This window comes from Sorex araneus, chromosome X (assembly GCF_027595985.1).
Source record: "Sorex araneus isolate mSorAra2 chromosome X, mSorAra2.pri, whole genome shotgun sequence".
NCBI lineage: Eukaryota > Metazoa > Chordata > Mammalia > Eulipotyphla > Soricidae > Sorex > Sorex araneus.
This window is the reverse complement of record NC_073313.1, coordinates 104867740-104885234: the sequence shown is the minus strand read 5'-3', so window position 1 is coordinate 104885234 and position 17495 is coordinate 104867740. Positions and strand designations below refer to the sequence as shown.

The 17495-nt window shown below is 42.2% G+C and overlaps 1 protein-coding gene across 1 annotated transcript in view; it reads left to right on the top strand.

The window, feature by feature from the left end:
• The first annotated feature begins 17245 nt into the window (after nt 1-17245).
• The window catches only part of TSC22D3 (TSC22 domain family member 3), a 72883-nt gene continuing 72633 nt past the window's right edge, over nt 17246-17495 (top strand). The window contains exon 1 of the mRNA XM_055122280.1: nt 17246-17344. Within this exon, the coding sequence (XP_054978255.1) occupies nt 17310-17344 (35 nt within the window). The 5' untranslated portion in view covers nt 17246-17309. The remainder of the gene's footprint in view (nt 17345-17495) is intronic.

The window sequence follows — 17495 nt, the reverse complement described above, 5'->3', positions numbered from 1 at the left end:
CAGTCTCAGACAACAGTTAAACTAAAGCATTTCTTATTCCATTGGGTTGATTTCCTTAAGGTTTTACTGAATTACAAAGACATTTTTACTTTTTTTTTTACACACGCAGTGATGCTCAGGGCTTACACCTGGCTCTATACTCAGGAATCACTTCTGGCAGTTCTTGGAGGACCATATGGGATGTCAGGGATCAAACTCAGGTGGGTCACATGTAAGATCAGCGTCCTACCTGCTGTGTCATCTCTCCCACCCCCACCTGGATTTTCTACGTTTTAATTTCAAGTGTCCCACATTTCTAAGTACATTAGCACTGTAGCACTGTCATCCCATTGTTTATCGATTTGCTCTAGAGGGCACCAGTAACACCTTCATTGCGAGACTTGCTGTTACTGTTTTTGTCATATCGAATATGCCACGGGTAGCTTGCCAGGCTCTGCTATGCGGGCAGGATACTCTCTTCAGCTTTCCAGACTCACCAAGAGGGATGGAGGAATCAAACCCAGGTCGGTCACATGCAAGGCAAACGCCCTACCCACTGTGCTATCATTCTGATAAGTATATCTATCATGGGATATCCCCAAAACATCACTATATACTTTTGTTTTCAGACACCCAGTGGTGCTCAGGGGCTACTTCTGGCTCAGTGATTAGGGGTCACTCTTGGCAGTGCTCCTGGGACCATGCAGTGTCAAAAATACAACCTTGATTTCCTACATGCAAAGCACGGCCATTATTCCATTGAGCTATCTCTCCAGCCCACTAATCACCATTAATAACATTTTTTCTCCTATGTAAAACTGCATACTATTGACTTCAAACTGAATTTGGAAATCTCACTCAGCCTGTTTACAAGTTGGAGGCTGCCTATATGTCAACATATGGAGGAGGGATGACAAACAGTTCGATCAACCAAGTTCAGAAATTCAGAGGTGATTCTAAGGTAAATGAAAATTCCACAAGGAGTGGGAAATAGGACAGATAGATCAATCTAAGTGCACGCTATCAAGACCTAGAAAGTTAATACAATAAGGGCGACACATATCTAGAGGATTACTGTCACTGTCACTGACCCGTTCCTCATCGATTTGCTCAAGCGGGCACCAGTAACATCTCCGTTGTGAGACTTGTTACCATTTTTGTTATATTGAATACGCCATGGGTAGCTTGCCAGGCTCTTCCGTGCGGGCGGAATACTCTCGGTAGCTTGCCGGGCTCTCCGAGAGGGGTGAAAGAATAGAACCCGGGTCAGCTGTGTGCAAGGCAAATACCCTACCCGCTGTGCTATCACTCCAGCCCATCAGGAGGATATTAAATCAAAACTAAACACAAAGCTACCATCTAGAGGATATTAAAACAAAACTAAACACAAAACTACCATCACCACAATCCATTTTTGTACTATATTAAATTAGGGTCCCTTAATCAGCAGTTTAGTATCTACAAACAATGTGAAATCCCCATAAACCATCTTTCCCAGATGGTTGCCCTCCTCACATCCTTCTTTCTACAATTTTCTGACAAGATAAAAAACTGTCTTCCAGTCCCTCACCCCCACACTTTTATAGTCAATCTCCAGGATTCTTTCCTTCTGGATTTTACCTCCTTTTAGACATTTATCAAAGCCTTTAGAAAGCATAGTGAAGATTTTTCTTACAAAGAGTAGGATGCCTATACTCCCCAAAGCACTATACAGATTCAATGAGATCCCTATAAGGATACTCATGACATTCTTCAAAGAAATGGATCAAGCACTCCTGAAATTCATATGGAACAATAAACGCCCACGAATAGTTGAAGCAATTTTTGGGAAAAAGACGATGGGAGGCATCTCCTTCCCCAACTTCAAGCTCTACTACAAAGAGGTAAAAATTAAAACAGCATGGTACTGGAACAAAGGCAGGGCCGCAGACCAATTGAATGGGGTGAAACATCCCTACACACAACCCCAAATGTATGAACATCTAATCTTTTTTTTATATAATTTATTTATTTTTAATTAGAGAATCACCGTGAGGGTACAGTTACAGATTTATACACTTTTGTGCTTATACTTCCCTCATACAAAGTTCGGGAACCCATCCCTTCACCAGTGCCCATTCTCCACCACCAGTAAACCCAGCATCCCTCCCACCCTCCCCGATCCCATCTCCCCCCACCCCGCCCTGCCACTGTGGCAGGGCATTCCCTTCTGTTCTCTCTCTCTAATTAGCTGTTGTGGTTTGCAATAAAGGTGTTGAGTGGCCGCTGTGCTCAGTCTCTAGCCCTCATTCAGCCCGCAACTCCCTTCCCCCACATGGCCTTCAACTACAATGTAGTTAGTGATCGCTTCTCTGAGTTGCCCTTTCCCCGGAACGTGAGGCCGGCCGCGAAGCCATGGGGTCAACCTCCTGGTACTTATTTCTACGGTTCTTGGGTATTAGTCTCCCACTCTGATATTCTATATACCATAGATGAGTGCAGTCTTTCTATGTCTGTCTCTCTCTTTCTGACTCATTTCACTCAGCATGAAACTTTTCATGCCCATCCACTTAACTACAAAATTCTTGACTTCCTTTTTTCTAACAGCTGCATAGTATTCCATTGTATAGATGTACCAAAGTTTCCTCAACCAGTCATCCGTTTTAGGGCATTCGGGTTTTTTCCAGATTCTGGCTATTGTAAACAGTGCTGCGATGAACATACATGTGCAGATGTTGTTTCGATTGTACTTTTTTGCCTCTCTGGGATATATTCCCAGCAGTGGTATTGCTGGGTCAAATGGGAGCTCAACCTCTAGTTTTCTGAGAATCGTCCATACTGTTATCCAAAAGGGCTGAACTAGCCGGCATTCCCACCAGCAGTGTAGAAGGGTCCCTTTCTCCCCACATCCTCTCCAACAGCGGTTGCTTTTGTTCTTTTGGATGTGTGCCAGTCTCTGTGGTGTGAGGTGGTATCTCATGGTTGTTTTGATCTGCATCTCTCTGATGATTAGTGATGCAGAGCACTTTTTCATGTGCCTTTTGGCCATTCGTATTTCTTCCTTGGTAAAGTTTCTGTTCATTTCTTCGCCCCATTTTTTGATGGGGTTGGATGTTTTCTTCTTGTAGAGTTCAACCAGTGCTTTATATACCATTGATATCAACCCCTTATCTGATGGGTATTGTGTAAATATCCTTTCCCATTCTGTGGATAGTCTTTGTATTCTGGTCACTGTATCTCTTGCGGTGCAGAAGCTTTTTAGTTTAATGTAGTCCCATTTGTTGATCTCTGTTTTTACTAGATTGCTTAGTTCCGTGTCACCTTTGAAGATACCTTTATCTTCAATATCGTGGAGGGTTTCGCCGACCTTGTCTTCAATGTACCTTATGGTTTGTGGTCTAATGTTGAGGTCTTTAATCCATTTTGATCTGACTTTTGTGCATGGTGTCAGGTCAAGGTCTAAACCCATTTTTTTGCATGTGGTTGTCCAGTTGTGCCAGCACCATTTGTTAAAGAGGCTTTCCTTGCTCCACTTCACATCTCTTGCTCCCTTATCAAAGATTAGATGATCATACATTTGGGGTTGTGTGTAGGGATATTCCACCCTGTTCCATTGGTCTACGGCTCTGCCTTTGTTCCAGTACCATGCTGTTTTAATTGTTACTGCTTTGTAGTAAAGATTGAGGTTGGGGAGGGTGATGCCTCCCATCATCTTTTTCCCAAGAATTGTTTTAGCTATCCTTGGACGTTTGTTATTCCATATGAATTTTAGGATTGCTTGATCCATTTCTTTGAAGAATGTCATGGGTATACTTATAGGGATCGCATTGAATCTGTATAATGCTTTAGGGAGTATTGCCATTTTGACAACATTGATTCTCCCTATCCACGAGCAGGGTATATGTTTCCATTTCCTCATGTCCTCTTTGATTTCATGGAGTAGCGTTTTGTAGTTTTCTTTGTAAAGGTCTTTTACTTCCTTGGTTAAGCTGATTCCGAGGTACTTGATTTTCTGGGGCACGATTGTGAATGGGATTGCTTTTTTCATGTCCCTTTCTTCTGCCTCATTGTTTGCATATATGAAGGCCATGGATTTTTGGGTATTGATTTTGTAGCCTGCAACTTTACTGTATAAGTCTATTGTTTCTAAGAGTTTCTTAGTAGAGGTTTTAGGCTTCTCTAGATATAGTATCATGTCGTCTGCAAATAGTGAGAGTTTGATTTCTTCCCTTCCTATCTGGATGCCCTTAATCTCTTTTTCTTGTCTAATAGCTATTGCAAGTACTTCCAGTACTATATTGAAGAGGAGTGGTGAGAGTGGGCATCCTTGTCTTGTGCCCGATCTCAGAGGAAAGGCCCTTAGTTTTTCCCCGTTGAGGATAATGCTTGCCGTAGGCTTGTGATAGATGGCTTCGACTATCTTGAGGAAAGTTCCTCCAAACCCCATTTTGGCGAGGGTTTTCATCATGAAAGGATGTTGGATCTTGTCAAATGCTTTCTCTGCATCTATTGATATGATCATATGGTTTTTGTCTTTACTTTTGTTGATATGCTGGATTATGAACATCTAATCTTTGATAAGGGAGCAAGAAATGTGAAGTGGAGCAAAGAAAGACTCTTTAACAAATGGTGCTGGCATGACTGGACAACCACATGCAAAAAAATTGGTTTTAGACCTTGACTTAACACCATGCACAAAAATAAGATCAAAATGGATTAAATACCTCAACATCAGACCAGAATCCATAAGGTACATTGAAGACAAGGATGGCAAACCCTTCCACAATATTAAAGCAAACGGTATCTTCAAAGAAGACACACCACTGACCAACCAATTGGAAACAGAGATAAACAAGTGGGACTATACTAAACTAAGAAGCTTCTGCAATGCAAAAGATACAGTGACCTAAATACAAAGACAATCTACAGAATGAGAAAGAATATTCACCCAATACCCATCTGATAAGGGGTTGATATCAAGAATATACAAGGCACTGGTTGGAATCTGCAAGAAGAAAACATCCAACCCCATCAAAAAATGGGGCAATGAAATGAACAGAAACTTTCTCAAGGAAGAAATACGAGTGGCAAAAAGACACATTAAAAAATGCTCTTCATCACTAATCATCAGAGAGATGCAGATCAAAACAACTATAAGATACCACCTCACACCAAAAGACTGGCACACATCCAAAAGAACAAAAGCAACTGCTGTTGGCGTGGATGTGGGGAGAAAAGGACTCTCCTATACTGCTAGTGGGAATGCCAACTGGCTTAGTTCTTTTGGAAAACAGTATGCACGGTTCTCAAAAAATTAGAAATTGAGCTCCCATTTGACCCAGCAACACCACTCCTGGGAATATATCCCAGAAAGGCAAAAAAGTATAGTCGAAATGACATCTGCACTCGAATGTTCATTGAAGCACTGTTTATAATAGACAGAATCTGGAAAAAACCCAAGTGCCCGAGAACAGATGACTGGTTAAAGAAACTTTGGTACATCTACACAATGGAATACTATGCAGCTGTTAGAAAAGATAAGGTCATGGACTTTGCACATAAGTGGATCAACATGGAAAGTATCATGCTAAGTGAAATGAGTCTAAAAGAAAGAGACAGACATAGAAAGTTTGAACTCGTCTGTGGAATATTAAATAACAGAATGGGAGACTAACCCAAGAATAGTAGAAATAAGTACCAGGAGGTTTGCTCCATGGCTTGGAAGGATGCTGGTGGAAAAGGCAGCTTCATTAGAGAAGGGAATACCAAGTAAAGTGTGGTTGGAGGACCCACTTGGGATGGGAGATGCGTGCTGAAAGTAGAGTATAGATTGAACACGATGGCCACTCAACACCTCTATTGCAAACCACAACACCCAAAAGGATAGAGAGAACAAAAGGCCCCTGCCACAGAGGCGAGGTGGGGGGGGATGGAGTGGGGGGCTGGGGGGATACTAGGATCATCAGTAGTGGAGAATGGGTACTGCTGGAGGCATGGGTACTCGAGCATTGTATGACTGAAACACAAGCACGAAAATATGTAAATCTGTAACTGTACCCTCACAGTGATTCACTAATAAAAAAAAACAAAGAGGAGGATGCCTATATGAAAACAGAGTTCCTTGATCAAGGATAGAGAGCCAGTTACAAAGAATGGTAAAAATGCAAAGGACTTTTGTGCTTTCTTGTCTTTAGCAAGAAGATGGATTATATCGCAGAGATCTCTGAATTAGCCAGGGGAGCAAGTAAGCAGTTTCTGATACCTAACGCTGTAAACACTGAGCTGCGTAGCTAGGGAAATTGTGGGAGTGGCATTAGGGGCAGTGATGACTGTCTGGGGGAAGGGAATTTTACTGGCTCCTATAGGATTCTCACAGGAACAGCCTTGTTGGCTACTCAAATTCTAGTTCACATATCTGGTCTCCTGAGAATCCTACAGGATGCAGAATAATGTACTCCAGAAACATAGGTAAAGCTTTTGATCAATGATGTTTATCTTAGCAACACACGGGTATAATGATCAGAAATCCAAAGATGAGCTCTTTATTCCATACCATATTCCACTGCATAATCCTCCACCCTTGTATTTTTTCTTTTTAGCAATATGAAACACTGTTTTTAAAAGTTTCATAGAATGGTCACAGCCCACCTATCCCCCCCAAAATACATTTGGTATAAAATCTGTAATGATGGGAGTCAGAGAGCTAGAACTAGTCCAAGATTTAGACCACTTGCCTTACCTGCAGATAACCCCAATTCAAATCCTCAGCACCGCATGTGGCCCTCTGAGTAATGTTGAGAGTGATCACTGAAATTAGAGCCATGAATAACCCTAAGCATAATGGGCTGTGGACCAAAAACCAAAAAATTAATGGGTATGCAATAAAATATGGTATGAAATAATTTATAAGGGTACCAGTGTTCTGCTGCACTTCTATTGTCAGAATTTTCTACATGCTTTTTGAGACTAAAAGTTGAGCAGTTCACACCACTGAAGATGTGGTAGTAATATATGGTAACAACAGAAGTTGTTATATTGTGAGGAGAAAAAGTTCCTGCTATAAGCAGACTTGGAGGCATGTAGACCTTGTTTGGAAGTAAAACAATAGGAAAATCTATGGGGTGGAACAACTCAGAAATCAGAGGCACAAGATTCCATTTTGGTTCAGTAGAACTTTAAAAATAACCCATTACCACAATACTAACAAATGCTACCATTGACTGTGTACTTATCTACTGGACACTAAGTACTTAACATACATGATCTTGTTTATTACTCATAACACAAGCTGCCATTCAAGTTCATTTGAAAATGTTAGGTAACAGGGCCTGAGAGATAACTCAGAGGATTAATGGGCATGCTTTGCACATGGGAGGTCTGGGTTCAATCACCTGCACTGCATGGTTCCCTGCACACTGTCACCTACAGCCATTTTAGACGCCCTTCCTGTCCCCCTCAAAGAAAACACCAAAAAGGAGGGTCATAGAGAGAAAGAGCGCTCAATAGATTGGAGCATATTCTTTATATGTAAGAGGTCTGGGTCCAATTTCATAAAGACACTGGGAGTGATCCCTAAGCATCAAACAGGATGTAGTCCTGAGTACTGTCAGGGATAGCCCAAACACCAAAAAAGAGAAGAGAAGGGGACAAAAAGGAAAGAAAAGAAAATGTCAGATAATAATATCGTTTTTTTTCTTTGTTGGGTCACACCGGCGATGCACAGGGTTTACTCCTGGCTCTGCACTCAGGAATTATTCCTGGCGGTGCTCGGGGGTCATATGGGATGCTGGGAATCGAACCCGGGTCGGCCAGGTGTAAGGCAAATGCCCTACCCGCTGAGCTATTGCTCCAGTCCCATAATATCTTTGTTGTTGTTTTAAGGTCACACCCAGTGGTGCTCAGGGCCGAGTCCTGGCTCTGCACTGAGAATGGTGCTGCCTGGGGATCAAATGGAGTGCTGGGGATTGAAAACAGTTCAGCTGTATAGAAGTTAATTTCCCTGCCCACTGTGCTATGTCTCTGGCTCCACTAAATATCTCTACCACTGGGCCAGGGATGTGGCTCAGTGGTAAAGTATAAGAATCACATGCCTAAGACTCAGGTTTGATATCCAGAACAATAATAACAATAATAATAATGGTAAGGACAATAATAATCCCTATTATTTATTGAGCTTTTACTATGTGCTAGACACTATGTGCTTAATATCAAACATTTCATTTATTCCTACTAGACACTAGAAAATGATCTTGGGCATCCCACTTCATCCTGTTTGGTTCTGTTTAGGCAACAACTACTGCAGGAAGCCCTCCTTGACACTTCAACTCGGAGATAAGTATGATTACTCTGTGTTCCATCCATCACCATGTTGTATTTCCTGCACTTTTGTCATTGTTGTTACTGCTGCTTTTATTGGCTTTCTTTGGGATAGGCCATATCTGATAGTGCTGAGGCTGCCCACTCTCAGCTCTCTGCTCAGAAGTTGCTCCTGGCAGTGCTCAAGAGAATGTGCTGTCTTGGAAGAATCCAGGCCTCCCCAATGCAAAGCATGTGCTCAGTCCTTTGAGCTATCTCCCTAGCTCTCTATCACAACATTTGTTTGGTTTTGGAGTCACACCCAGCAGTGCTCGAAGCTTAATCCTGGATCAGCACCCAGGGGTCACTCCTGAAAATGCTCAGGGAACCATATGATGTGTCAGAGATCAAACTTTGGTTGAGTGTGTGCTAGGTAAGCTCCTTACCTGCTATATTATCTTTCCTGCCCTTTCAGTACAACTTTTAACACACATGTGCACACATATGTGCAGACAGGAACACACGCAAACACCATGCAATGAGGTCCAGAAGAAAAATGGAGGCAGGGGGAGGGTCGGAAAGGGGGGATATACCAGGGATATTGGTGGTGGGGAATTTGCTCTGGTGGAGGGATGGGTGTTTGATCATTGTGTGATTGTAACCCAAACATGAAAGCTTGTAACTATCTCACAGTGATTCAATAATCTTTTTTAAAAAATGTAGATTAATGATACTTGCAAGTAATACATGACCTCCATGAAACAGCTCTAAAAAAGAATAGTTGAGGATCTGGAGGGAGAGCTCAATGTTCTGAGCACATGCTTTGCATGCTGAAGTTGATCCCTGGCAACTCATCATTCCCTGAACACCGTGAGGAGTGATCCCTGAGCAGAGCTAGAAATGGTCCCTGAACACTTTCAGGTCTGGCCCAAACACCAAAGCCCCTTCCCCCGAAAAGAGAGAGCAGCAAATACAAAAGTTGCGTAATTAGGGGTGAATTTTTTTTTGCACTCTACAGTTACTTTATTTTATTCTCTATTCATTTTAACTTTTTACTGAATCACTGTGAGATAGACCCTTATGAAGCTGTTCATGATTGGATCTCAGTCATACAGTATCCTAACACCTTTCTCTCCACCAGTGGGGAGGGCAAGGTGAATCTTAAGGGCTCTTCAAACTACTTTGTGCCATTGATTTTCTAAAATAATCTCTTAAAATAAACATCTTTATTTTCTGTAAAAAAAAAGCATACTAATTTTTGGAAAGTGATAAGAGTAAAAGTATCTAAGATGAAAAACATAGCTTACCTGATCACTTGACTTGCATGTAAAAAACCATATATGGTTCAATCCCTAGCACCACACAGACACACTGACACACACACATATGCACACCTAAACAAAAAAGTCCCTCACCTTCATCACCCCATTTCTAATCCTATATAGAGGGAAGACCATTGGGAGAAAATCAAGATGATCTTCTTGGGCCAGGGAAATACCTCAAAGGGCTGGAGCATATTCTTTGCAGTTCAATTAATGCCACTGCATATGGTTACCTGAGTACAGAGCCAGAAATAGACCCCGAACACTGCTAAATGTGGCCCAAAGAACTCCCTCCTAAAAAAGATGATCTTCTACAAGTTAAGGAAAAAGGTCCGGGAAGCAACCAACTCAGGTAACAGCTGGATCTCAAACCTATAGGCCCTAGAACTGAGAGAAAATTAATCTCTGTAGATTTTTTTCAATTGAAAACTATGCTACCTTAGAAAATAGTTCCATCTCACAGAGCTATAAAACTAGACTCTCTCATAAGCTTGCTGTCACAAATGAATGGAAAGTGATAAAGTTCCTCTGCCCAAAAGAGTACCTTGGATATAGTAAGGGCACATTTATGCTAGTTGCTGTTTTTGAAATTATGAGGTGGTCGCTCTAGAAAAGGAATTTGTAACAATTAGGGAATTAGCAAACTTCAATTACTTCAAAAACTTCATCTTTATTTTCACCAACCTCTGAAGTCTATATTTTCTTAGAATTCAAGTGCAGAGAACAGATTACAGTATTATTAGCAGTACCTGTGGCCTTGCAACCTGCATAAATCTTTATGTTACATTATGTTGCATTTTTATGTTACATTACTTTTATTACAGGTGTCTTTATTTTTACATTCATCAGTATTTCACAGTTATCATGGTTACCAAAGGTGCATCTAGATCTTGTCATTTACTGCCCTAAAAATCAACATTTTCATAAGTGTATCACAACATTCTATTTCGAATATTTTGATATCTGTGTTTAAGTATAATTTATTTGCTTTATAATCTGTGATATTTTTGTATACCCAAAAGTATGGTTCTGAGGATGGATTCACAGGCTGTCCTACAATGCCAAAGACACCCTTGAAACAAAAAGGACAAGGAACTCTTAGGGTTTTAAATAGTCACCAGCTTGAAAGTAGGGAAAGAGAAAAACATGATAACCTTTCAGTAACTTCAGTGCAAACCATAATGTCAAAAGGAGAGAGAGAAAGAGTGAGGGGGGAGGAGGAGAAGGACGAGGAGGAGGAGGATAAGGAGAAGGAGGAAGAGGAGGAGGAGGAGGAGGAGAAAGAGAAGAGGAGAAGGAGAAGAAGAAGAAGGAGAAGGAGAAGGAGAAGAAGAAGAAGAAGAAGAAGAAGAAGAAGAAGAAGAAGAAGAAGAAGAAGAAGAAGAAGAAGAAGAAGAAGAAGAAGAAGAAGAAGAAGAAGAAGAAGGAGAAGGAGAAGGAGAAGGAGAAGAAGAAGGAGAAGGAGAAGGAGAAGAAGGAGAAGGAGAAGAAGGAGAAGGAGAAGGAGAAGAGGAGAAGGAGAAGGAGAAGGAGAAGGAGAAGGAGAAGGAGAAGGAGAAGGAGAAGGAGGAGAAGAAGAAGAAGAAGAAGAAGAAGAAGAAGAAGAAGAGGAAGAAGAAGAAGAAGAAGAAGAAGAAGAAGAAGAAGAAGAAGAAGAAGAAGAAGAAGAAGAGAAGAAGAAGAAGAAGAAGAAGAAGAAGAAGAAGAAGAAGAAGAAGAAGAGAAGAAGAAGAAGAAGAAAAGAAGAAGAAGAAGAAGAAGAAGAAAAGAAAGAAGAAGAAGAAGAAGAAGAAGACAGAAAGAAGAAGAAGAAGAAGAAGAAGAAGAAGAAGAAGAAGAAGAGAAGAGAGACGAAGCAGAAGAAGAAGAGAAGAAGAAGAAGAAGAAGAAGAAGAAGAAGAAGATAGAAGAAGAAGAAGAAGAAGAAAGAAGAAGAAGAAAAGCCGGCCTCCCTGCCGCTCTCGCCCTCGCCTGCCGAACCGGCCTGCCGTCTGGTCCGAGCTGCCGAGCAGGGAAACTGAGGACATTGGTGGTTGTGGGAAATGTTAAATGGTGAAGGGATGGGTGTTGGAACATTGCACGACTGAAACTCAATCATGAACACCGTTGTAACTGTATGTCTTACAGTTATTAAAAGTGATTAATAAATAAATAGTCACCAGTTATTGACTATGGATGGTAGAGAAAAACGTTTGTCTATAAAGCACTTGTGAAAGCCTTAATGTGAACCAAACTAAACTGTTAAGTGTTCAAGAAGCCTTCAGAGAATCAGTTCTCTGGACCTGCTCCATAAACTCTGAATCTAAGTTTGTTGGTACATTAAGCAGGGATGGTAGTATTTAACTCAAAAGGTTGTGATCATTAAACTGGATAATAGTATGTAAAAGACGTAACACAGTGCCTGGCACATGATAGTTCTTTAGATAATATAGTATCAATTATTATGTTACTTTTGCCAATTTCCTTCTCAGCCCTTCACTGTACAATAAGAGTTTTCATGTATATCAGTAAACCACTGGACATACTTTTTATTGGGAGAATGCACACTTGATGTTCGCAGGGTTTTCTCCTGACTCTTTGCTCAGGGATCACTCCTGAAGGTGCTTGAGATAGCCCATGAAGTAACAAGGTTTGAATCAGGGTCAGCCATGCGCAAGGCAAGCATCCACTGTACTATTGCTCCAGCCAAATTTTTGTATGTTTGTTGAATGTGTCATTTTGGGGGTGCCACAACCTACAGTAATCAAGAATTATTCCTAGCTCTGAGTTTAGCAGTCACTCCCAGGGATGTCTTAAGGACCATGCAGTGCCAGGAATTGAAGTTTTAGGGCTTTCTGAATGCAAAGCCAATGCACTAACCCTTTGAGCTATTGGAGAATCCTGCAATTTTTAAAAATTGAGTCACCTTGATATACACAGTTACAAAGATACTCATGCTTGTGTTTCAGTCGTACAATATTCGACACCCATCATTCCACCAGTGTACATTTCCCACCACCAATGTCCTCAGTTTTATTCCTGCCACCATCCCCTGCCTCCACCAGCCAGCCTTTATGGCAGGCACCTTTCTTCTTTCTCTCTCCTTTTGGGCATTATGGTTCCTGTAATTATTTTTGTTTTTTCATTTTTTCATTTTATACACTTTATTTTCATAAAGTAGTTCAAAATAGTTCATTACAGATAATATTCAGACACCCACCACACAAGCGAGCATCTTCCCACCACAGTAAAAGGGAAGTGTGTGAAGGTTGTTGTATTTCATTCTAGAGTCATTTAAGCCCATATATAAGAGAATACAAGCAAGTATGTTAAAACCAAACAAATGTGTGCTACTTTGAGTACATCAGTGGGCTAGAGTATTCACAGCCGCGCACTCCAGGAAATACTGCATCGCTCTCTTCTGGGAGTTTTATTTTATAGTCTCTGGATCTTGGCTGTTGATGAGATTACATGGCTCCAGGGGCAGTTTGTGGATGTGGCTGCCAAGCTACTGGAAAACTGTGGAGCTGGGTGGAGGAGGTTCAGTCCTGATCCGAGCAGGCTTGGAGATCTCAGCCACAGGTCCCGCATACTTGGGTTCCTCTGTTGGTTCCCTCACGGGTGAGGCTCGTTCGAGCGTGTGGAGAGTGGCCTTGAGCATGGCTGTGGCTGGGTTCTGGAGGTTTTCAGCTGCCAGGGTTTTCGGTCTGCTTGGGGCGGGGAGAGAAACTCAACCCACCCCCCTCCAAGGTGCCCCAGTGAAGACAGCCTGGCACGGGCTCAGGAGATTCTGCCCGTTTCTTCATTTTAAATAGGGGCTATGTCCAGGGGTTCTAAGGACCTTGGAAGCCACTGATGGTGACACTCAGCCCTGCAGTACAGACTTGATTCAGTGCTTGGCCTGGCAAGGTCAGGGCCTCATAGTGCTGGGAATCACCAGGGCTATACCCAGCAGTTCTTGGGGGCGGGGGTGGTGGTGTTATATGATGCCAGGGATCAAACTCAGTTCCTCACTTATGCAAAGCATGTTCTCTACTGTCCTAAGCCTCTAGTCCCAGCCTGAGTGTGCAATCTAAAAGCAAATTTTGACTGGGGCTAGAGAGAGAGAGAGCAATTAAGGCCCTTTGAGCTTTGCAAGCAGCCAACGGGGTTAGAGCCCCAGCAACCCAAATGGTCCCCCAAGCTCTGCTATTAGTGATCCCTGAGCACAGGTGTAGGCTCTGAGCACTTCCAGGTATGACTCAAAAACAAAAATATTAAAAATAATAAAAGCAAATGTTGGGGCCAGAGAGGTAATATAGATCTTAAGGTCCTTTGGTTGCATGAGGCTGGCTTTGGTTCACCCTCCAACACTACTAATAACACCCTGAGCCCTGCCAAGGCATGATTCCTGAGCACAGAGCCAGGAGTAAGCCCTGATGAGCAGAGCTGGATATGGCCTTAAATCCAACAACCAACTAAACAAACAAATGTTAAGCTTTGTAAATGTTTGATAAACTCATTATAAAAAGTCACTAAGGGCCTAGGGAACTGGCTCAGTAGTAGAGGTCCAGCTTTGCAAGCATGCGGATGAGAGGCTGATTTGATAGGCATGGCTGTGTGTGATAGCCCAGTCATTGAGATTCCCAGCATGCACAGCACCAGGTGTGTCAGCATGCAACCAAAGTACGTGATCTCTGGACATCATGACAACAAAGGGAGGGAAAGTCACCTACTGGTTGAAGGAGAGAACTTTGAAGTTCGAACGGTGTGGGTTCAAAGCCAAACACGATGGCTGACTACTAATACAACCTGAGAGCTTCAGAATCCATTGCGTTATTGTAATTATGAAATTAGATAATATATTTCATTATTGTGAAAAATTAATAAAATAATATATTACTATTGTAATGTAAAAAGTCTGGCAATAAATGATATTGATATCCTTATCTTCATAATTGCTAAACGCATGGCAAACTTGTAAAGAAGGAAGATTTTTCTGGGAGGTAGGTAGGGGATTGTCCTGGGGATGGAACCCAGAGCTGCATGCTTTATCACTGAGCTACATGTATATGCAGACTCCGGAGGATTTTTCACATAATGTCCCGGAGACCTGATCCCTGAATTCTTTTCCATTCTCAACTCTAACCCTTTCATGGCTCACATTTTATTCTCCAATAACACTGACCTGATTTGTGAGGCAAATCCAGCATAAACACATCTCTCCTCAGACCTGTAGTTCTCAGTCTTTCCACTCAAGTAGGCCTTCCTCTTTCCAGAAATAACCTATGGTCAGAGTTCCCACAAGAGGGCTCCCATTCATACTAAACCCCCATTATCACTTCTTAGCTAAACGTTTTTAATGCTGTTTTTTTATGTTTTTCTTCTTTCTGAGCCACACCTGGAGTTGCTCATGGCTCACTCCTAGCTCTGTGCTCAGAGATCATTCTTGGTGGGGCTTGGGGAATGATATATGGCACTTGAGATCGAACATGTATTGGCTACATGTAAGTCAAGTGCTTTTTCTGCTGTACTATTGCTCCAACCCTATTGTTTTGTTCTTTTAGTTTTGGAGCCACACCCTCCAATGCTCAGGGGACCATCCAGTGCCAGGAATCAAACCCAAATGTCCTGCATGCAAATCGTACACACTAGCCCTTCGAGTTACCTCCCTGGTCAGCATTCTGGACTGTTTCGGTATCTTTTTTTGTTGTCATTTTGTATTTGTTTTGCCAGCTCGACCTTAGGGTTTTTTATGGTGATGATGGCCCTGGCTCTGCCTTGTTTGTTTCTTAATCACCACGAGCACTTTACCTCACATGGGACAACTGCAGAATAAGTGATTACTGCATCTGCCAAAGGCCACCCTTCATATTCTTTTACTGTGGCTTTCTGCAGGAAAGACTCTATGTGGAAGTGGGGGCCCTTTTAGTTGTTGAGTTCATGCAGGAACTCTTGCTACTGGAGTCTCTCCATACAAAGCAAAGCAGGGCAAATCTATAAGCAAAGCGAAGCTTCCCAGAGCCAAGGAGGCCCTGCCAATCAGCCTTCCGTGGGAAGTGTAATCTATGTCAAAGAAAGCTAGACTTGCATGCAAACACATGATAGCTTTCTGAACTCAATCTCAGAACTATTTCGATTTTTCTATATCTAAGTTATATTTGCTCTTGATCAGCCTGGATCAAGTATGCAAAGTTGTACTGAATTATTAACAAGACTGCTCCAGAGCAAGTACTATAACAAGGGAAATATCAAGGGGACAAAATCTTGAGCTTAATGGTGCCAACCACGAAGAAGGAAGTATTTCCACCAGGGCCTTGGCCCAAGGTTATGCACAGATAAGAAGTCTCAAGCAAGAATGAAAGCAAAAGGCCCCAGCAGTTCTCAAAACACAACTTAAATAAACATTTATGAAGCTAATATAGATTGTCAGAATGTTTAACATAAAATAATTATAAACAAGAATGAAAATCATAAGCACTGTAATTAAAAAACAATTCAGTAAGCTATAAGTCTAGACAATGCACAAGAAATCTCATATTCTACTACCTCCCCTGGCTTTTACCCAAGAACATTAAAAAGATAACAGAAGAAGTAGAACAGGAGAAATTAACTCATCTAAAGATTAGCTATAGAGAACAAACAGAATCCTCAGCAGTCTGGGAGAACAATAGGTGCCATATTCTCAGCTCTGAGGGTACAGTTTGTGACCTCTACATGTCTTTCACCTTTGATGTTAGGATCCTGTCAGGAGCAAGGGATGGCTTGATTCTGGTTGTCCCTGCCACAGAAAAGTACTGCTCTCCGTCCATTTACATAATTTGCAAAGCCTTATCTCACACCACCCCAATCCACCCTACACCTGGCTCTTGAAAACAGGAATTTATTTATTGCCCTTTGCAAGTGCAACATAGAAGGGCATATTTCAGATCTGTGGAGACCCAGCCTACAGGGAACTCAGCAAGTGAAGCTCCCTGAGAAAGAGGGTGCCTTTGTCCCAGACTGTTGCCCAGGCAACAGCATGGCTTTGAGGTTGCCCTTCTTGGAAAGGCTCTGCTCTGCCTTTTCCTTTTTATATTTGTATTTATTTATTAAATTGAATCACAGTGAGATACACATTTACAAAGCTGTTTATGATTGGATTTCAGTCATATAATGGTCCACCACCCGTCCCTATATCAGTGTGCATTTCCCACCACCCAGTTTCCTCCCGCCCCCCCAGTCCGTGTCTCTGTCTCTGTCTCTCTGTCTCTGTGTCTCTCTGTCTCTGTCTCTCTTTCTGTCTCTCTGTCTCTCTCTCTCACATACACACACCACATCCTCTTTTCATAATCAAGGCAGTGTGAGGTTCCTGAACCCAACAAGAAAAGTACGAGGATTGAAACACAAGGTGGCAGTATATACCGCACCTTTGCGAGAGCAATGGGACTTACTGAAGCGAGCTGGGGGGGGGGGGTGGGGAGTGCTGATTGAAACTGAAATCTACTTGAGTTTTATGTGAAAACGGAAGATCAGCACAGTTCTGATTTTATTTTCCTCGGGAACCAAAAATGTATTGAGCTGTACACGTGCAACCTATTCCAAGCCGCGAAGTCGTGCGAGTCTATCCCTTGACCACTCAGCACATCCCTACGTAAGCACAAAGTTGGGCTATGACCCAGGGCATTAGCCTGCCGCGCTCTCCGCAGATCTGCCCTTTCACTTTACTTCAACTCTAGAAACACCATTCTCCTTAGAGCCAAGCACCCCACCCCTCAGAAGCCACACTTTTAGAACATGAGCAGTCAACCCACAAGTCCCTTAAAAGCAGGGTAAGAACCTTGGTTTACTGAAGAGGCTGGAGGGATCCGGAGGGGGAAAAGAAAAAAGAAAAGAAACAAGCAATCTTGGAAAAATAGGGGGCGGCAAGGAAAGTGAGGCGAAGGGAACGCCACCACGGAGAAAGGGGGTGCTGAAGTTAGG